This window comes from Drosophila pseudoobscura, chromosome 4 (genome assembly GCF_009870125.1).
Source record: "Drosophila pseudoobscura strain MV-25-SWS-2005 chromosome 4, UCI_Dpse_MV25, whole genome shotgun sequence".
NCBI classification, from domain to species: Eukaryota; Metazoa; Arthropoda; class Insecta; order Diptera; family Drosophilidae; genus Drosophila; species Drosophila pseudoobscura.
This window is the reverse complement of record NC_046681.1, coordinates 26,781,845-26,804,153: the sequence shown is the minus strand read 5'-3', so window position 1 is coordinate 26,804,153 and position 22,309 is coordinate 26,781,845. Positions and strand designations below refer to the sequence as shown.

General features: G+C 43.1%; 2 protein-coding genes across 3 annotated transcripts in view; one reads left to right on the top strand and one right to left on the bottom strand.

Moving 5' to 3' along the window:
- dpr3 (defective proboscis extension response 3) overlaps positions 1–22,309 on the top strand; it is a 72,749-nt gene that overhangs the window by 8,547 nt on the left and 41,893 nt on the right. Inside the window, exon 1 of one of the 2 annotated variants that reach the window (XM_033380053.1) lies at positions 11,730–12,430. The exons of the other annotated variant lie outside the window; for it this stretch is intronic. Within the exon in view, the coding sequence (XP_033235944.1) occupies positions 11,929–12,430 (502 nt within the window). The 5' untranslated portion in view covers positions 11,730–11,928. Of the gene's footprint in view, positions 1–11,729; positions 12,431–22,309 lie in introns of those variants that run through there. 2 annotated transcript variants of the gene reach the window in all.
- On the bottom strand, positions 2,374–3,361 carry LOC6903150 (uncharacterized). Its single transcript, XM_002132814.3, has 2 exons — positions 3,172–3,361; positions 2,374–3,106 (listed from the first exon to the last, which is right to left on the bottom strand). Exons 1-2 carry the CDS (start codon positions 3,221–3,223, stop codon positions 2,529–2,531), a joined length of 630 nt encoding a protein of 209 aa, XP_002132850.3. The 5' UTR covers positions 3,224–3,361; the 3' UTR covers positions 2,374–2,528.

Here is a 22,309-nt window from a genome sequence, read left to right as displayed (position 1 = left end):
AACAAAGTCATTGGAAAGCAAACTAGAATTATTAATTGCGTCTTTAAAAGGAAAAAAAAACTTAGTCTTATAACGGTGATACGACAAGTGGGGCGGTGTTTAATGTTTTGTGGGTCTTTCCATATAGCCCCGAAGCATCGAACTTTATTTCGATGTAACCTTGGGCTTGGGACTTTATTCGTAAACTGGTTGATGCCCTGGGAGAGCGCCGTAGCTCGGAGTAGCAAATGATCTTATATGAATATGATCTAGAAAATTCGTATTTCATAATTATTAATGAAAGGAAGTGCAACGAGATAAGATTTAAGCGCGATTTGACGGATTCGTTCTTTCATTTTGTTTCTTTTGTGTAGTTTTTATACGTCTACATTAATAAATGTTGTAAGGGTGTGGTTGGGAAGCATACATGCAAAATAATTGATTCTGTTAGGTTGTTTTAGTATTATAGCCCTACATTTGTATTTACCTTGCTGCTAATCTCATAGCTCGCAAACAACGGTCGACACTTTTTCCCTTTGCTGTCTCGTCAAAACAGACAAAACAGAAAAAGACCACGCCGACACGGTCTCTTACTGAGCCGAACACTTTTTGTCTCTTCGCTTGTGTTGTGCTTCGTGTTTTCGGTTGAGCCCGACACACGATCGTGTCTCACAATAACAACTTCGAGAGGCGTCAACTTCGTCAAGCGCTCGCAGCAAAAGTCTGTTTTGATGAGCCGAACCAAAAAAGTGTCTGAGTAAAGTGTTTATTTATTCATGTTTTCCGCATCTTTTGGGCTATTGTATTGTAATATGTATATTTATTTGCAAAATGCGAAAAAGAATATTTTCGTTTTGTTTTTCACGATTCATTTTAAGCTCTAATAGTCAAACCGTATAGAACATGATGCAATTATACAAAGTGGTCTCGTCGGGAGCCGAAGTTCGTTCGTGTTGATTTTTTGACTTGACGATTTTTTTTATATATTCTTAACCCTTATGTCCCGAGAACAAACAAATTACATACACAACATTTATTCGGACACTCGTCCATATCAACTTTCTTTATAAATAACTTGAAAAGTATTTAAGTTTGACAAACAGTTTTTTATTTCATTATGAACTTGGATATCAAATGTACGAGCTAAGTCCCTCCAACAGTTTTCCAGTGGAATCCGTCTACACAATTAAGACCTTCCTTAATCCGCTCGATGTAGTTCCTTGCTCGTTCGTTTTATTTCGTAATCTCTTAAATCTAGAGATCATTATTCAGATCGTTTTGGCTCGATACTATTGATATCGATTGCGCTTCTTTATATGTACATAATGTAACGCGCCAACTTCAAATTAATTCACATTTTTAGTAATATTTAAATATTAATTCAAATATTCAAATTGTTAACCTTTATAAAGTAATTTAATCCTATATTGTATTAACGGGCGTCAAATCTAAAAACAAAAAAACCTTCTTTGGCATATCAAAAAAAATTAAAAGTATCAAAAAGGCCACTTTTTTACGCACAACAATTATTCGGACACTTTTAATTTTGTACGAAAGAAACTTATTGTCCCCAATTTTGTCTGATTTCAATATTTGGTGGGGCCACCCTTAGCTTATTTATAAAGAAATTTATATAACTAAAAATGTTGAAGAAAAATTATTAATGGCTGCATAAAATATAAATATTAATATATCAGTAAAATCATTTTATTTTAAAATTATAAACCCCACGGGCCTGTTAAGGGTTAATCAACATCAACATATGCCGTCTCACTCACACTCACTATACTATGTGCCTTTCATTCGCACTTAATGCTAAGGGAGTGACTTTTGGCGACGAGATCGATCGTTGCCATAAGCATCACACGCACAAGCACGCATACATACGTTCGCTCGCGACAAGATGCTCAGCGAAAATCAGGAACAAAAGAGAGGTGAAAATATCGGTCTTTGCTTGAGCGAAGAGCGAGTTGAGCAAAAACAAATTTGAGCGGGTATTTTCAGTCCCTTTTCTCAATGTGTCCGTCAATGAGAGGTTTTTATCAGTCACCCCGAAAGTGTCAACCGTTATTTGCGAGGTCTGGTTAATCTACAATTGTGTTTACTAGGAACCTTGTAGGAAATATCGTAAGTATCCGAATAAATATCGATATGAATTATCGTCCGATAGTTCTAGTTCTTCTACGAACTATGCGAGAACTAGATCGGAAGAGAACTAGACATCGGAGCTGGGTTCAAGAAACGGAGAGTGGTAAAGAATAAATTAAAAAGTACAAAACATCCGTGGACTTTCTGCGTCTAAAATTCTGTACTTTATTGCTGTGCCCAGCTGTTTAATATGACAATTATAGTAATAGAAGGCACATCCTATAAGATATCGACTGTTGACTAAAGTCTTTTAAATAAAAGTATTTGTATTTGCTGGATGATAACAAGAATTTGAACAATTAACAATTGAAACTCGGTAAGGATGCCCTCGACCCTACAGGTGTGTGTACAGGAAGTGTCACGGAGAGAGCATGCTTAGGGGAGGGTATTGGAGTGATCGACTATTTGATCTTCTCCATCCGTCCCGTGTTCATCTCGAATCGGGAGACGTACTTGTTCTTGCCAGCCTCCTGCCTCCGCTTTTCAATCTCTTCCTGGCGCTCTTTCCACTTCAGATTCAAGGATTCCACTCGTGAATGATCCAGCAACTCCCTTTTTCTTTTGATTGAGCCGATTTGCATGTCGTCGATCGGCTTCTTCACTTTGGGGTTCATCAGGCTGTCCTTGCCCATCTGTCTTAAATAGAAACGGCGGTTCAGCTTCAGTTTCTTCTCATCCTTGGGGGCCTCCTCCTCGGGCATCTTCTTGACTTCAGGCCCGCGGTAGGTGGGCTGGGGGACCCAAGGGAGACACCAACTCCACGGTTGTGACTGACCCTGCTCAGAAATCTGATCTTGGCCAGGCTGTTGCTCGATGCTGTTGTCCTTCATCATCTTCCTCAAGGCTTCGCGACGGTTCAACTTCTTCCTGTTTCCAAATTGTTCCGCCTCGGTGGACCCTCCCTCTTCGGACTTCGCATCGTTTTGGGAACTATATTTGTTCCAGCGCAAAGGCACCACGGACAAGAGCCGCTTCTCACCTGGAGGTTGAAGAGCCCCATCGCCATTACATCATGGACTCCGCCACTAACATGGAAATACTCACCGCGAGTCAGGGAACGCGTCACCATGCACATGCTCTTTATTTGGCGAAACATCTTCGCCCTCGCCGCAAGTGAAGTACGGAAGGAGCTTGCAAAGAATCACGTTCCACTTTTGGGAATTACAATTTTTGTCGTTTTATAATTTGAGTGTGAATTGAAATGCTTTAGAGGTAGTCTGATGTCGGATCTGCCCTCTAAAACTAATCAAAGCCTGCTCTCTGCTTTCTCTGTTCATCGTCCAAAAACAGGGTTGGAGAGAATTAGTATCGGTTCGAGACGAATATCATCCCTGTTTTAGTTTTTGACTTGCGGCAAGGACCTCGAAGAGTGCGCCAAGGAGGTTGTCACTGATCAATGACGACTGCTGCAAACAGAAGCTGAAGAAAAAGCAATTGAGTCCCGAGGAGGTCGCTCTTCTGGAGGACATTGGGGCGGCTTCAACGTGGACCGCACCGCTTACAGCAATGATCGCGGGGGCCTACTGGCGGGGACTAGAGCCTCGGATGCGTTCTACTGCGTCCTCCTGGAGAGGACCATCAAGCTGAAAAGGGAGCGTCCACGCTCCAAGCTCCAGGCTGACAGCTTTTTGCTGGTAAGTGAAGCTAGAGATGATTTTTAATGAGAAACTACACTCCCATAGGTGGTCAAAGTGCTAGAAAGCCCGGAAAAAGCTACTCAGAGTAGTAGCCTACTAGGAGGCACCATATCGCAACCCAAGACACCGATAATTGATTGATTCTCATGAAGAAACCTGATTTCCCGCAACTAAAACCCAAAACCCTTGAACATTCTTTAACGGGATAGCGCTGCCAGAGAGTGGGTTCAGAGTCCTGTAACTGGCTGTTAACGGAGAGTGGTACCTGGGAGCGTTAGCAGGCTGTTAACCTGGAGTGTTAACAGCGCTGTTGCTCTGTTACAGCTGTTCCCCTGAACAAAAATGTTAAATATCCACGGAGGGTTAAAGCTCGCAACCTGTTCAGGGGCTGTAAACTTTTTACCCCTGCCTCAGCGAAGCTTTCATTCACATTCGGAGTGCGGCGAATATGTGCCCCCACAGAAGCTCAGGCACGACTTCGGCTCTGCTCTAGTGTGTAAGTGTTTGGGCTCGTCCTCGTTGGCGTCCGGTCCTCGTGCCTCGTCGCGAAGAAGGGAGCCTTCGCGATCTCCGACCATAACCTCGTCCAAGCAGTATTGTAACGGCATTCAGGGGCTGCGGAAGTGCGACACGTGCCCTCGAGACACGCGCCAAGAGAACGGTAAACGGCGAGACCCCAAAAATAACGAAAATACGCGAGTTTTCCATCAGAGAAACGTAATTTTACAGCCGTCCTCCCAGCAGGAGGACAAACGGCAAACGCGTTAACGAAGCGGAAGTGGTAGCGGCAGCGGCAGCGGCAGCGGCAGAGGAGTTTTTGGCAATAAGAGAAAAGGGTTTACGCAGTGCGGGAAACCAACCGCAGCCTAAACAACAATAGGAATTTAAATATTCATGAACAATGTCGATTGTCATCAATTGTGTCTCCCAGTGTTCGTTCAGTGCCCGTTGTGTATCGTTGTGTATCTGTGTGCACGAGTGCGTGAGCGGGGTGCGGTGTAAGGGTGCCACAAACATGGCCAACAACACTCGCCCTGCCCCTACCCCTACCCCCATTCCCTTCTCATTCTTCAATCATCAACTGGCGCCGCTGTCATTGTCAATCAACAAACATACAACAATAACAAACTGTGTCAAATGTCAGCCGCATAGAATACCAATTCCAATTGTCAATTGACAAATTTACGCCTGGATTTCTGCATATTTAAGATACAACACAACACAGCAGAACAGACATGCAACTGCAATTAGAGGCTTATAGTACTTGACTGGGGGAGGGGGTGTGAGAATGGTGGAGTGTGTGGCGTGGGCTTACAATAATCTATTGTATATTGTTTGTACATATATCGCATTGACAGATGACATTTGTAGCGGATTAACCATGAAATTAAGCACCCTAATCGGCGATTCGCTCGTGCGTGTACATAAAACTGTCAAAATGAATAAATAAACTGTCGATTTCTGGGACCGATCCCCAATCACAAACAACACCTCTCTCCCCTGCTCGCCCTGCCTCTGGCTGGCTATGGGCCCTAGAATTACGAGGGGCATGCAACCGAATGTGGTAAATCCCCATTCAAACAAACATTGAACATTTATTCCTACTTTCGTGTGATTTATGCCCAGCCAACCGTGCAGACAGCGCGCGGTGGCGGGGATCCTGAAAGAGCTGGGGTTATGCCCCAGCGGAGGCCAGAAAAATGACGCGAAAATCGTCAAGCAATTTACTTTGCCCCATTCCATACGTGTATGTGTGTGTGTGTGCTCTAGACCTAGGCCAGAATGTGGCCCAAACATGCAATGGAGCTCCACGTTGATGGCTTTAATGCCGCCGCTTTGGGCCGTAAACAAGTGCAGAAAAGTGTTTGGCTCGGCTTTGGTTCCGGTTTGTTTGGTTTTTGCAGAGCGGTTAGTCGAGGGGAGACGGAGACTCTGTTCTAGACCATGGATTAGCTGGCTGGCAAAGTACTACACCAAACTGTAGTTACAGAACAGACTGTGTTTGAGCACCGCAAATGTTGGTTTCAAACACTTTCAGGCTCAAAGTGAAGCATAATTAAATTTTGCATAGGACACTTTTGCGAGTAAGCTGGGCAAAAAGTGTTTCGACTATTCAACGACTTGGAATATGCCCATGAAAGAACAGGCCTTTGAAATTTGTTCTCTGTTCTGGAAAGGCTTCAATTAAATGTTGGTTAAAGGCAGTATTTAAGCCCTCTCTTTGGAGCCCTTTCTAAATCAAACACCTGAACACCTGAGCACCTTAGATATTCCAGCATATTCATTATTTCACATTCCTTTACATGTGGCTAAAAATATTCTTCAATTTTAAATGAAATTCGAAATACTTTCGAGTCACTCAAACACTCAAATCCTAATTAAATTTTTCCCGGGAAAACATTCCGGAATAAAAACAAAATAAGTAAAAGACTTTTCAACAATCTGAAATATGTCAATGAAATTAAAAAAAGAACCCTTCAGAGCTTCCCGTGAAACAAGCTTAAAAATACTCTTCCCACGAGTTCCACGAACTCTTTTCTGATGTACTTTTCATGAAATCTCTGGTTTAATTAGGCAAACAATATTTAAGCATTTTTAAACACAGTTTGGCAATTACCCAAACAACGAATTGTTTGCCTGTCGCCCGCCATGCCGCCTGGCAATAATTCCATTTTACGGCTCTTGACTTATAAGCCAATTAAAAATGGCAGGGAATACCGGTAGCAGCCCGCCAACAATCTCATTTACAAGGCCATACATCTTGAAAATGTCACGGGAGAAGCCTTTATTCCGCTTTTGTTTTCCGTGGGACCCTTCGAAGCGGCTTACGATTGACACCTGACTATTCACCTGACTTTTGGGCGCTTGCTGGTTGCTGGTTGCTTTCTCTGGGCCCTGGTCCTTGTCCTGCCACCAATCAATCAAACTTGCCGCTGACACAAAGCTCTCTTCGAAGGTCAGCGTCAGCCCATCAGCCGAAGCCTCTTATGGCCTCTTCCTTTTTAGAGGGAACTTTTCTCGTTGAAAATTAAAATGCTTCAACACGAAGAAAATGTAAAAAAGAAAGTATGAAATATATATGAAAAGGCTGTCAAGGGTCGAATAAATAATGTAAAAGGGAAATGCTTTTTTTCGTTGATGCTCCATCTGCCCTCAAGGGTAAAAGTTCCTCAAGGGCTAAGAAAAACCGCACCGAAAATTTAAGCCAAAGAATTTAAGCGCCCAAATGTTGCATGAATTTCCGCCCTTACATCGATCTCTAATGGAGTGTGAACACACCATACATGTACGCATTGTATGGCTAAGTATGGCTAATCCCATTGAAAGCTTAGTGCACTCTGGACACCCGGGCGTGTGGATATGATACTGAATAATGGACATAATTGTTGGTGGCCAGTTTTTGGCTACATTCTGGCTAATGACCCGGCCGTGGCCAGCCCCAGATGGGCGCCCGGCCCATTAATAATTCAATCGAAACTTTGAATGCGCTTTGAGCGCATTACATTTAATCAGAATTTGCACAGTGCCCTCTCGCCCATGGTCGTCGCCTGTCTGTGGGTGTCTGTGAGTGCCTGGGAGTATCTGTGTGATTGTTTATGCTAATAATTCATAAACACGCGCCTGTGAAAAGCTTTGGCAAGCACAAAAGTACACGCAACCTCACCATCACCATCAGCATCAGCACCAGCCAAGGCGGACAGGGACATATACATACCACACATTTATTCTCATACGGGTATGAGAGATGAAATCTTGTAGAATAAGGCTTATTGACAGACAGTCTGTGTCCTGGGTGCTGGGTGCCGGCTGCTGGTTGCTGGTGGCTGGGTTCTTGGCTTCCCTCAGACTCCGCCTCGATCTCTGCAAAATCCGCTTAGCCATAGACTCCCTCCCTCCCTCCCGACTCTGACTTGGAAGTCGGGACGGGGGCTGGTGCGGCCTCATAGGTATCCTGCGAAAGGCTTCCCCCAAGCTGTTGCCCGCACACTTTGTGGTCTGTGCCGGCATCCAAGGATAATAAAATGTTGGCAGGACGAGCACGGCAATGCCGCTCTCTTATTCTGTGTATGTGCTTGTGGCAAATTCCTACTGCATCTGCCACATGGAGAAGACGCACACGCACACATGAAAAAGAAGCTGGTTTTAATCTTTATGAAGCATACGATATTTCATATCGTTTTTGGAACGCTTTTTTACGACTGCCTGGGCAGGTATTTTTTTTTCGGGCTTTATTAAAGGGAATTTTATTGATTGACTTTCGGGGCGGGATTCCCCATGGGAGGAGCCGCTTGATTAAAGTAAGTTTTATTTTTGGCAGTGGTCTGCATACCTTTTCCAAATGGGAGACTGAAGAGTAGTCTTCGGTTAAAGGTTAACTTTCGAGTGGAAACTCCTTCTGCCAAACAATTCAATTTCATAAACTGTGTTCCACAAAAAGGTTGTAATTTTTATGTAGCCCCATTCGTTTCGGTTTTGAAGCGCCATTTTATGACTGCCTGAACAGGTGCTTGTGCTTCTTTCTTCATTATTAAAAGGAATTTTATTGACTGACTCCCCGGGGCTTGTCCATAGAATATAAAAGCAGTGGGAATCCTGCGAAAAATTAAGTTCTCCTGGCCTCAGAATAGTTTATGTAGAGTAAAGTTTTCGCTGCTTGTTGAAGAAAATCAAATCAAAGAAATACTTTAACATCGTACTGGGTGTTTGTGTAGATTTTTGTATTAGATGGCCAAGGATCATATTTTATTTGGAAACTATCATTGAACTTTCGTTTTTTATTTCCTTGTGCACTTTTTGCTTTTCCTCATTCAAAATATTGCACTTTTAACAACTTTTCTTAGCCAACAAGTTTTAATTGTGTTTTTGCCAAAGTTTCCATAATTATTGGATGTTTCCCTATAAATATAGAAGCCCTTAAAAGCTTAATAAATCTTGTGATGATGTGTTAAAGAGAGGATAACGATAACGAGTACCAAGTAAACTCTTTTCTGTATTTAAGCAATGTTTTAATTGACGTATAGTTCAGGGTTAAGCTTCAGGTCTTTATTCAAAAAAACTTTCCATTATCTCTTTTGAGTTTTGTGTATTTTATTCTTCGTTCTTGTCTGTGCTCTGTGCTCTCTGTTCTCTGCTTTTCTCTTTTACTTAACTCTTTTTTCCAAGCAATTTCATGAACTTTGTGCAACCAAAAAAAAGTTGTCATCCTTTTGAGGCACATTTCACAGTCTTTTGAATGCCTTTTCACTTTGAGCGGGTTCTTTTGCCCTTTTTATAGGGTATCACTGGAGATAAGAACTTTTCGCATATCATGTCAATTTAGTTTTATAATTAATGATAGTTCTTATAATTAATATTTCGTTGCAAAATTTGACATCAGGCATTTCTGGGGGACTGTTTTTTAGGTTTTAATATCGCTTGATTAATGTTCCTATTTGGGAGGAGTTTTTCCAATAATTCTTGAGATTCGGAGAGAGAATTAAGTAACTCCCTTCTCCTTTTCTTGCCTGATATCTTTTGCCTTTTGTTAAGATTTAGCACTATCCCCATCTCAGCTCCTTAAGAGTAAGTACTTAAACCAACAATTCAATTGGAAAAGCCCACGCCACAGCAATTACAATTACCTGAAGGAAAACCAACACGCTCTCGGCTAATCAGGAGCAGGAGCAGGAGCCTCAGAGCCATTTTCACCCACCATTTATTTATTGCTCGGTTCAAGTGCAAGGCAATAAATCTATGGCAAAGTTTTTCCGAGTGTGTTGAATTTCATTTTCTGTATCATTAATTACAACAGTTTGTTTAAAGAGCGAACGAGAGGGCGCTAGTAGAGAGAGCCTGGACCACAGACCGCCACCATTCGATAAATCATTCACCTGGCTGTTGCTGTTGCTGTTTCTGTTTCTGTTGCGAATAAAACTAAAAGTAAAAGTGGCCCACCAAAATAGGGTCAGCGAAAAATAACTATACTACTACTACTACGAGTATGTCTGACTTTAATACCCTTGAAGAGGGTAGTGCGATTAATGGGCCCTTCTCGATAGAGTATCAGCGAAGAGAGATTTCCTTGAGTCACTTTTTGTATGCGAAATAGTTTCCAAATTATACAGATATCTGGCTGATTGTATAGCCATTGGAAATCATTCATTCATGCGCAAAAACCTGATGGAAAAATATCTTTAATAAGCAAAATTAAATCTTATTATATTCTTCAAGGATTCTGAAGGAACGAGGCTTTAGCCAGGGTATCAAAAGCTTCGGTAGCTATTCTATTTTGTTTGTTGCGCTTTTTTTCCTGTTGTTTTTTTTTTCTTTTTCTTTGGTTTTGGCTTTGTTGTTGTTGTTTATTCTGTTTCACTGGAATTGCAACTGATAAGGATTAAGGGGATAACAAAACAATGCATAACAAGGACAAAGGGCAGGTCAGGGCGCAAAAAAAGTGCACACCCCAATGGAATCTCACTCGAAAGCTCTCTCCGTTGTCTCCCACGACTATGGGTCCACCCGGCGTATACGTAACGTGGCAACAATGAGCAACAGAACGAGCCACGAATGCAATTAAATTAGACTAACAGCAAATGGCCAGGATGGCCGCCGGCAGGCGGGCGGGCTGTACAAGGAAAATAGCTACGTAAACTGACGGCCAAAAGGAAACTAAGATAGAGAGACAAACAAAGAAATGGACTCTCAGCCCGGGCTGTCGAAGTGGGGAGATGAGCGGTATGTTGGACGCGCAGAAGAGGGACTGAAGTGCAGGGAAAGTGGCTGCTAAAATAGCAAAACTGAAAGGTTGAAACTTTGGCATTCAGTGCCAGGCGAAAGCAAAAGTGTTGATGCAACAGCAGCAACAGGCAAAGGCAACGACAGCAGCAGCAGCCCGACCAGGAACTAAGCCATACCCCGCAGGGATAGAAAGCATATTAGACTGGGAATTAGTATGCCATGGATAAAGCCGGAGCGTGAACTTTGTAAAGCTTTAATCTCTGACAGATTTGGTTGTTTTCGTAGCTTTTATTAGAAATGTTGCTGCAGGGACAGGGACAACAGCAACAAATGTCCCGTGGCGACTGCAAAGCCGCATCCAGCAGTGAGTAAAGCATATTATGGTAATTCTTACTTTAGGATACTTCAAGCTATTGCCTGCGGCGGACCCGTTTTCAATTTTCTACAAAACGAGAATGCCCTCCGCGGAAATTCACTCTCGTAAATAAGACGTTTTCCCGGTGTATCTATGTATATGCTTGCCATGGCTACAGCGCCCTCCTACAGTGTCCCTCTTTAAGTCCTCATTCTTTCAAAACAATTTTCTTCACTTTTCTCCCGAACTCATCAGCAATGTTGCTGTGGGGTATAGGCCATTCCACACCCGGAGGCGATGGCTTAATGCATTTTTGCCTCTGTGCAGGTAACTGGCAAGAGATAAAGTTTAAGTGAACTGTTACATAAAAATGGCAGCACAGCCATTATAGGACATAATAACTACAACAACTCGGAGTACGAGTATTGCTTACAGCAACAGTCTTTAGTGGTTGCTATGGGGCCAGGGCTAGCCTTCAAATATTTCTTTGTCGGCTCGAAAAGCACAATTACGTAAAGGCAAAAGCCGAAGCACAACATTAAGACCAGAAGCCAGAAAACTAAACAATCGTCCTTGTTCTGGTTTTGGCTTTCGATTCGAAGGAACACCGAGGGATTTCTGACAATCAGATGGGGACTTTTCCATTGTAATTGTAAAGGAATACCAAAACATTTAGGGGCTTACCATCACTCCATTTTCCTCTTATAAGAAATGAAAACCCTACAATCGAATTATCCCTTAGATACTCGCCTTTTTATCAGTGTATCTTCGATTTCTCCAGCTTTAAGCATCGTGAATTGAACTGAAGAACGTAAATAGCTGTGCGGAAGAACCTATTGGATCTGTTGAAAGAATTTAAGTGAAAGTGAAAACGGGAACAAGGCCGAAAACCAAACAAATGGCACATTATGCTGCTAAAGTCGCCAACGACTGCGGCAGCAGCAACATTAGCAGCAGTGGCACCGGCAAGGGCAGTGGCAGCGACGCGAACAGCAATAGCAGCGGCAGCACTTAAATGCAGCAGCAGGGAAAATCATCTGAAAACTGGCGAATAAAACTCAACGACAGGCAAAAACTATTAAATCTCGCTGGATGCCTGCAGCAATAGTTATTGTTAAACAACGGGAGCAGCGCCAGGAACACCAGGAACACCGGGAACACCAGCAACGAGAAAGGAAACAAATTTGCAATATAAATTTATGCGAATTTTTGCGTCGCAGCGGCGCCGACGACGACGACGACGTCGACGTCCAGGCCGAGCGTAACCCAGGCCAAGCTGCGGGCGTCGACGTCGCAGCAAGAGCAGCAGAGGGAGCAACAGCGAGAACAGCAGGAGTAGCCGGGAAGAGAACAACAGAAAGAGCTGAGATACCCGTAGGAGCAGCAGTGGAAGTGGAAGTGGGAGCGGGAGTGGGAGCGCGAGCACCAGGCACCAAGAGGAGAGCCGCCGCAGCAAGAACAACACGTACAGTTATTATAATAATGGCGTTAGTTGTTGGCATAATGCAGCAACAACTACAACAGGGCCAGCAGGAGCAGGAGCAGGAGCAACAAGAACAGCAACAGAAACAGCTACTCTGGCCATTCTATAACGGTAAGTGCTCTTGCTCTTTCACTCACTCAACCAGGCAACCAGTCACCCATTCAATCGCTCTCCTTACCCTCCTACTTGAACCTTTTTGATACCCTGTAGAAAAGGTACTGTGAATATAGCTATTTATGTCCCTAAAGATCGTCTCTATTTTATTGATACATCCCGCCTAACCTTTATATACATAAGTATTGCTTACTGATCTGCAGGGTATCCAAAGTTTTGTACTCAAAATCGTTCGGTTTTTGTTTTATCAGAGAGCAAGAAGAGCGTGGAAAAAGTGGGGGCAACATTTTGTATTGCATACTTTAGCTGTTTCCGGAATATTTCACAGCAATGCAAATTATGTTAACGTGCGTGGAAAATAGCTAAAATGGACGTCGTCCGTCCTTTATGTTCGCCATGCGAATGGCGCTGAAAGTATGCTTTTAATAGTTCAAATTGCATTTAATGTATTATGCACAAATTGCACACAACGGGCAACAGCAGCACCAGCGGCACCAGCAGCAATATTGACATCAAGAGCAGCAGCAACATCCAAAACACCAGCAATTCATTTGTTCCCCTCAACAATTTGTTAATAATTAATTTTCTGCATAAAAATACCCTGACGAGTGATGGGGGTTTTGTTTTCTATTTATGTGGCTGCAGTTCGATGCACAATGGGAACCGTTCTATGTGATATATGGACCATTTAAAGCGTAGCATACATTGTACAAACACTTTATGATAATTAATTGTTGAGCCAAGTGTTTCATTAATATTTCACATTTTTCATTAGTACGCATAGAATATTTATAGTTTGAGGGGAATATTTATTAAACACAGTTATAATATGTATGTACATGTGTCTATTTTGATGAAATATGGCAAAATCATCACATTTTTTGCCGTTTATATGATTTGAAACACTTTAATACTTGTTAGAATATTGTAAAGTAGTATACTATAATTATAATTCTCCTTAAAACACAAGTGATTCCCAGAGGTGTTGATGGAGAGCACTGATTTTCATCGTTATTCTTAGGAAATAAGTGAAGCAAGCTTCAATCAATAATCCACATGAAACACATCACATAAGAGTGTATAGGAGTTTACAATATATCTGAAAAACTAATCAAAAAGTCCTCATATATATTCCTTCATATATTCAAACCAACATTCACATATCAAAGTTGAATCAATCGAGGAATATTGCATTTATATCTGTGACTTTCTTTTTATATCTTATAAAGTAGAAAAGTTTTTCCCATTTAGCTTTCTTTGATGGCCTGTCTGTGGCTGTATTTTACAAATATATATCAGCATCAAAAACACTCAGAATCCATATGTATATCTCACAAATTCAATGCAATAGGTAGAGCAGAACGACAGTTTAATGTTTAATTTTCAATGACATAATTTTTCCATCTAGTTTTGCACAAAAATTTCACTTCAGTAGCTGCCACTTTAAGCTAATTGTCAGCACGGGGCGGGTCGCCAGCAGTTGATGGCCAAACGGCCAGAGGAAAATGACGTTATTGACTCTTTTATTAAATTATTGACTTTTCTGTTAAATGATTGTCTCTTCCATTGAATTATTGACTCTTCTATTGATGCCAGCGAGTATTAATAATATTTGCACTTTATTTTATATTGAGTGGAACAGACTTTGTTCTATTCCCATTAAGGGTGCTCTTGAGAGCCGCTTAAAGCACTTGTAATCTTTTCAAATTGAAATTATAAAATTCAATTGAATATTCATTAAAATGTATTATGGAAAATTATGAAATTAATTTTGAATTTTTAAGTTAGCCCGAATGCATTGCTGGCACAGATAACCTCTCAATTTGAGTCGAACATTTGGGGAAATTATACGGAATTTCACACAATTTATGGTCGGACAATATTTGCCAATTCTCTCTCCGCATCTATCTTCTGCTGTCGCTCTCTCTATACCCACTCCCTCTGTCTACCTGAGTGATTCGAAGTGATTGGCTTTAGCTCTGGCGGAAGCCCCTCTGCATTTGCCTGAACGTGTCAAACGAAATTGAATTCCAGTTGTCGATGCGGAATGCATCTCCTGCAGCTCTACCATTCCGAGCTGGTCAATATTTAATATTTACACGGACATTTTCCTGTCCTGCTGCCAGATAGAGAGAGGGAGGGGGAGAGGGAGATCCACATTGTTCCTGTCCATCCGACAGCCTCCATGGCTGTCTGTCTGCCTGTCTGTCTACGCTTCCAGCTGGATAGTTCTGGCCATATTGGCGTAATTATCTTCTACATCATCATCGTGATTGGGAAACTGCTTAAATGCGTGCGAGTCGGCTTTGGGATGAAGTCGGCCCCGAACCGTTTCCCACATTTTCCATTCGGTCCTTTGCCCCCCAAAAACTGTATGCAGTTTCCCTCTGTCTGGGCTCGCTCTGCGTTCCACTGATTTATGGCTGGCTCATTGTCTAGCTTGGGGCTTCCCCCGAATCCCCCCAACCGCCCAGCCGCCCAAACCCTCTGACTCTTTGGAAAATCCCCCCCTTTTACCACCAACTGTCTGCGGTTATACCGCAATAATCTTGTTTTATTAGTCTCTAGCGTAATTTTTCTACAGTTATTTCTTTTTGGGCTCTGGCTTTGGCTTTGGCTTTGGCTATAGCTTTTCTTTCTTTATTTTATTTTTTCTCTCTGTGGTTATTTCCTCTTGCGGCTTGGGGGGTATTCCCCATTGGTTCTTTTTTCGGTTTTCGCTTTTTTTCGTTCTTCTTTTATTTGAGAAGCTCTCCCAGTCCCTGGCTGGTCCTCCTGGTCCTGGCCCTGGTCCTGGTCCTGGTCCTGTCTTAGCTCATAAATAATTCATTAATATTTTTCAATTGATTTATCCCCCATTCGGCAATCCCCCAGTTGCTCGTCGCTCGTCGCCCCGAATTTGTCAATCGTTGTTACAGAGTTCCCGTCGAAATTTGCTATATATCCGGTATATCCTTGAGGAAAGTGGGAAAAGAGAAATAAAGTAGGATGCCATGGACGGAAAGTGGAATATTAGACAAGTTTGTTTGTTTATCACAGCCACAGCGCCTGTCTGGGGAGAGGGCTTAAAGATGATGCCTGCTTAAAGTTGGCCAAGTTTCGCCTGCAACTTGAGCCTGCCCAGTCCCCTTCCCCTGCCTGTTTCCCAGTCCGGGTGGCAGGCGGCAGGCGGCAGGCGGCAGCCACAGCAAAGGGTCTCGAGGTCGAGGCAACTTGGACCGGCATCAAATATTGGTTGCAACTGGGTTAAACTTGTGGCCACAGCGTAGAGACGTAGAAGCGTAGAAGTAGGATTTACAGCACAGGACTTTTCATATTTGACCGCAAAACTGTGGTTGATCTTGTTTCGGATAAATTTCCTCAATAAGTGCTCATTATTCGGGCAGGACTCCGGGCCGGGCAGGCCCTCATATCATGCATCCATAAACACATTTGGTTAATGACCTAAGAGGTCCGGAGCAAGCGGCCAAGTGGCATTAGCATTAGCAAATCTTCAAAAATTGTTGCTCTCACAAAGTGCCGGGGCACAATTTTCAACTAATTAATGAAATTTATGTCGGTCAACTTTTCGTCGTCGTCTTCTTCGGGGATGGCAGAAGACCCTCCTCTCTCACGGGGACACCAACAATGGGGACGTGGCTCAGGCTCGGGCCCAGGCCCAGGGAAATGGGGCCAACTTTGCAAGTGAGAGACGCAGAGGACGAACAGCTAATTAAATGCAATTAGAGCGGCCTTGGGAGGGTGGGGTCTGGCCAGTGCTCCGAGCATTCTTAGATAGTTAGTTGTAGGCTGAAAATTATGTGCGAGAGCATAAAAGTTGGCTCATAAGAAGTTCGTTCGTGTTTGCTGCTGATTCGTGCGGAATTTGCGAAAATTTATAAATCAATATAAAATGCTCCAGTTATGCGGGTCTCTGCACATTTCTCATAAAGTCGACAGGGCCATGGGGTGGGGGGGATAATGGGCCAAGTTGTTAAACTTGATTAGAACATTAATTCAGTTTCAGTTTCGGTTTCGGTTCAGTTCGGTTTCCATTTTGGTTTAATGTTCGACTGAGGTTATCGGTGCGTTTATATTTCTACTTAAATTTAAGTTCTGGCCATAGTTTCTGGCTCCCTAATAGGTTTCGGTAATTGCTTTAAATTTGAGTGGTTCTTATGCTGGATTATGTTCAATTTATAGTTTCCGTTTTCATCCTCCCCTCAGTTGATATTTGACTTTTTCTGCCACTTATCCGTGCCCGACCTTGCACCACTTTCTGCTCTAGTTCAAGGTTCACTTCCCAGCAGCAGCAGCACTTCATCAGGAAAGCCCATCCCATCCCATTCTCGCTCTCGTACTCGTATGCTGTTAATTTTGAGGAGCTGCAACATCCAGCCAGGCAATGCACCTAATTAACACATTCTAGAAACATTCTTTCAACTCGGAACAAACCAGAGAGTGTGTGTGGGGGTGTGTGGGTGTGTGTGGGGGTGTGGCTGATGCCGTATAATTAATTTTCGAGCAATGTACAACATTTGCAGCAGCCAAAAGTTGTATTTACTAACATGCATACGAGTACTCGTGCGAGTATATGTCAAAAACTTGCCACATCGACATGAACTTAATTATGGAAAGCATAAAAAGCTAAACAAACCAGAAATGCAGGCAGGTGGGGACTTTGCTTTTACCGGGGGTTTGTTTTAGGATGGGATTTTTGGTAAAGCTGGGGGGCTTGGGGGCTCTCGGCAAAGGACGAGGAGTATTTGGCAAAGCAAATGGATGGGGTTTCGGTATAGGTAAAAGGTAAAGCATTTATTTTTGGTGGAGCTAGAGATGGAGGTACGGGATTTGCTTTTGGCAGAGAGTGTGCTCTCCAGCGATGGTATGAATTTTTTTTGTCGGTAACAAGCACATGTGAAAAATGAAAAATGAAAAATATAAGCTGGAAATACAATATTGGGTAAAGTGCATCCTGCGAGGCGGCAAGCTGCACATCCTGCAGTACATCCCGGCCGCATCCTGGCGGCAAACCAGAGCCAAAGCTAAACGGCGACCATTACCGCGACGTCGAGAAGGAAACAACTTTGGGGGGGGGGGGCAGCACGGAGAGGGGGGAAATTAGGTCAATTGCGTGTAGGACGCGTTGCGAATCGAGCATCCTGTCTGGCTGCGGTTCTGGATGGAGGACACGCCACACATTCCAAAGTGTTTGCGTGTGCAGCTCCTGTGACCAGGATAGCGTTGTGTTGTTCATTTTAGCCATTTTTTGCCGCCGCCCTTTGGCACTTCCTTCCTTCCAAGGGTTGACAAACGCACACACTTTTAGATACACATATATGTACATATCCCTCTATAAATATGTACATCTGTATGTGTGCTGCAAAAATTATTCAACTACAAAAGAAGCAGGGCGATAAATTAAAGCGAAACTCGGTGGAGTCGCCCCAAAAAGTTGCCGGCCAAAGTTGTGCATATAATTTGAATGAACACACACACTCAGACAGAGAGAGAGAGCGGGAGAGAGAGAGAGAGCGGGAGAGGGAGAGGGAGAGTGCTCCACTTGGGCAACTTACTTAAAGAAGGAGCCCACAAATACGCACAAAGTAGGGGCTCGGACTAGGGGATACCTGCTAGTCAGACGTATTGTATTTGTACTGTATTTGTAGCTGAAAGAGATTCGATTACGTTCCAAAAACACATTTGAACAGTGCTTATTGGGGAAAGAATCAAAGTCCTATTATCGTTTAATTAGCTGTTTCATCAAGACTCTAATTGCCTCCATATTTATATATTCAATACAGACTAGGAGGTGCTGATCTTTCACACTTTATGTGATTGGCGTGATGACTGCCTAATGACTGCCGCAAGGCCGCAAATGTTGGTTTACATGTAACGGTAATTCGACACTAGCCAACACTCAAATTCAAGTGGTTGGCAGCACTGAAATTTGCATGCTTGTTAGCACTGATAACGCCTTTTTCTTTATGACATAGCATTTGTGTTGTAAAATTTTAACAACGTTAAACAACTTCTACTTGATGAGCCGAACTTCTCCAGTCTGTTCACTTAGAAGGCTTACTGCATATTGGTCATTCTCAGAACAAATATAATTACTAGAGCCCTTGACAAAGCCCAGTTCAGGACAGCTGCAAGTCATCGCCACCGGCAATGACAATCAGCAAACCCAAAGTTTGTTATTTCATTTAATAATTATGAAATTACTATCCATTTAAATATATAATTTTTACTGTAAAGCTAGCCATAGAAAAGCAAAATATTATGAAATATGAAAGCTGCCTAAATTTTACAGAAAAACAACAAGATTGGACTCCTCCTATAATTATGAGTAGATATAATTGTAATACAAGATCTACATATCTTACCGAGTGTACAAGCCATGGCAGAGGTGCTGTTCCCTCTCCTCTAGCCTTTCTAGGCTTGGGAGAAAAGAAATTTAGTTATTAGAGTCATCACTGAGGCATACCCTGGACCGACACGGCTCCAAAGTAAACAGATTCTTATATATGTTGCAGGAAAAGAAGCTAGAAGTCGTATATTCAAAGGGACTCGAAGGTTTTCTACCTCACATTGGAACTAGCTCTAATATGAACGTTCTTTCTCGGTTTCGAAAGGAGATACTTCTACGGAGAGTGCTGAAAATCCAATCGGACTAGGAACTAGTTTTTGCAAGTAGTGAAGGTCCTTTATCTCTACCATTATACCTTATACCAACAGTATGCCAGGGTATACAGTGTAAACTTTTGGCCTGCTTAAAACTACAAGAAAAAATTAAATTTTCCCATAAAGAAAGTAGAGGAAAGAAAAGGCAGAGCACCCGAATGGAGTAGAGTCAGACACAACTGGCAGCAGCAGCAGGAGGAGGAGAAGGAGGAGGAGGAGGCAGCCGGAGCCTCATCCAAAGGACATGAAGAGAAGAAGACGACGCAGCCCGGCAAAAACTGCGCTAATAATGTGAAACTTTATTAATTTGCTTTAGACTCCAGCTGTTGGCCAGGGCTGGGCACGACTCTGGCCAGGGCTGTGGTAGCGAGGGGTACGCGGAGGGGGGGAACACTACTGAATTTACAGCTTGCTAATTTGGTTAATTTGGTTTTTCAGTAATTTTCCTCCTTTGGTGGTGGCAACCGCGGCGGCTGCTGTGCAATTTTCACTTATTCGTTTTATTTTTTGTTTCCCTCCCCTAAAAAAACTACCAATTTTGCATTCGCTGTGAGCCCCCTTTTTCATCCCCTTCGGATGCCCCACCGCCCATGCATATTTTTGCCCGTCTGTGATGCATTTCATTAATTAAATTGCAATTTCTAGCTGCATTTTTTTGCGCTTGTTAATTTTACAGTCTGTATGGCGATTTTTTGTTCACGCCAGACGCCACACTCTCCCGCCTGAGCAGAGATTTTCTTTTATTTTTTATTTTTTAATAATATTTTAGCCCAGAACTATGCATTTTTTTTTTGCGGCGGTTCTTTCGCTTTGGCGTTTTGTGTTATATTAGGGGAAATTATTTAAAACAAGTTTCACTGCAATTTCCCTTTTGATGAGCTTGGTTTTGGGGTCGGAAGAGTGTGGTGTCCTTTGTTTGACAATGGCGGGGGGATGGAGCATAAAAAGAACTGTGAACCTTGTCATGAGCATTGCATTCACTTTGGCGGAACGAATGAGCAGGATGAGGGCGAATGTAAGCTTCTTAACTGTGAGGAAGAGTGCGGTTTATGCACGTTCCCACCGGCCAATTATATATACATATATTTCCCTGCTTTCCACGCAGCGGAAGAACCCCCAATCGATGGAAAATATTTTCATTGAACGGAATCAAAGGCGAAATGAAATCAAAGCAACTTCCTCTCGACAACAGTGTGTATGAGTTAGAGATGGACGCGGCCAGGGGACTCTTTGGGGCACGGAACGGCAGGGTTACACAAGTTGCAGGGTGCCTCCATCCAGAAGGGGAGCTATACTCAAAATATCTAGGATTATATCCAGGATCAAGCATCAATCACCGATTCATGTCCATCTCTAGCTATTCGCATTAGCTCTCTCTCTGGCTGTTTTTCCACTCCGGTGGACCCCTTCGGCCATGGCCATACAGTTGTTTAAATTGTTCGACAGTCATCATCCATGGAGCATACGAGTATTGAGCGACAGAGAAGGATGTGGAGAGTGGGGAGAGGGGAGTGGGGCCCCCCAAAATACATGACAGCCAATTAGCAAACGATTTGTTTGACTTACGGGATACGTTTTTGGGGGGTGCGGGGGTGGGGGTGCCGGCAAAAGCTTTTAACCAAACGAAGAAAAACCTTTCAGGCCCAAAATGCCACATTTCCGCCATCGATTTCGTGGCTCCTCCGCTCCTTACGCTTTTTCTGTATGCGGCGGCGATGGCTTTGACTTGAAGAAAGCGGAACTGTCGCAAAGACACCCAGGGAGAGAGAGAGAGAGTGGCCTTAATGTGGGGGGACCTTGTAACGGTAGCATAAATATTCAGCTAAGAGAAACAAAAGGCCCAGAGCAGGAGCACGTGTGTGCGTGTTCGTGTGTGTGTGTGTGTGTGCCACAAAAGTCATTCAACCGCAAAAGTTTTTGGCAGCAGCCGTGCCACCACCAACTACGGAATTAGTTGTGCAAGTATTAAAAACTCTCACATCAGCTGCAGTGCATAAGAAGAAAGCAAAACAAAGAAATACAAAAATGAAAATATATAGCTGTGGATTTAGACCAAAGGATGCCCTCTACTTGGAAAGATTTATCGTCGAGACTGGAAATGGCAGGCCTTTAAGGGACAGAGACTCTGTATAGAACCGACATCTTAGTATTCGTTTGAAATTAGATTAGAATATTGTATAATCCGACATTCAAAGTTCGGTTATTGTTGATTCTATAGTCTCTAATGTCCAGGGTTCCAGAAAGAATATAACCTTATTCTATGGAAAACTTTGTTAGATCGTATTCGAAAGCCCATGATGAACGTTTTCTACATTTGCCTGGCTCTGGTTGGGTCATCTTTGATTCCCTTAGACCTCTTAGTCTCCTAAGTTTACAAACCCACACATATGGCTGGCTATATTAACCCGTCTGCATGGACGAGTACATGTGAGGTAGCTTATGTCGGGGAAAGGCTTTCTCCTGCCTTGCTCCACATAAAGTACAATATACCCGCGTAGCGGATGTGAAAAAAGCACAAGAATAATAATAATTTGCATTTTTTTCCCAACTGCCGTTTGTTGTTGTTATGCGGCTTGCCTCAATGCCTCCACAGATTCAGGTGTGAGTGCAACAGCAGCAGCAGCAGCAGCAGCAGATGCCGCATTAATTGCGCCCGGCCAGGCACAGACAGCACATCATTTGTGTCAGCATTTTGTATCTGTGAGTGTCTCTGTGGAGCCAACAACCATGGGGCATGGCACCAACAAGCATGCCACAGTCAAGGTATATCCAAAAGGAGGTAAGGCAAGAGCGTTGTCCTTTACTTTTCATGGGGAAGATGAGCCTCACCTCCTGTTGAATACACCTTGGCCACAGCCAGAAGGCACATTGCTAAACAGGCTAAATACAAATGTTGCACACACACACACACACACACACACACGGATACACGGCAAAGGAAATACAGACACAAACATAAACACACATGAACATTTTGCATTGCGGCAATAAAATAAATTGCAGACGAAAAAAAGAGGAGAAAAAAGGAAAACACGAAAAGCCCAGGAAAATAAGGAATGAAAACATATGTAGCCCGTGCCCCGTACACATATGAAAAAGCCAAAACTATTTGCTTGTGGGGCGTGCGGGCAGTGGGGGGGTGGGCTTGTGGTGTGGTGGGGAAATGCTGCAAACGGAAACACTCTTTTGCAGTAAAGGTTACAAAAATTATGT

Excerpts from the sequence above, each read along its gene's own strand:
- LOC6903150 (XM_002132814.3), bottom strand. The coding sequence starts at position 3,223 with ATGTTTCGCCAAATAAAGAGCATGTGCATGGTGACGCGTTCCCTGACT. Across the intron at positions 3,107-3,171 it reads GACGCGTTCCCTGACTCGCG|GTGAGAAGCGGCTCTTGTCC; the intron begins GTGAGTATTTCC and ends TTCAACCTCCAG.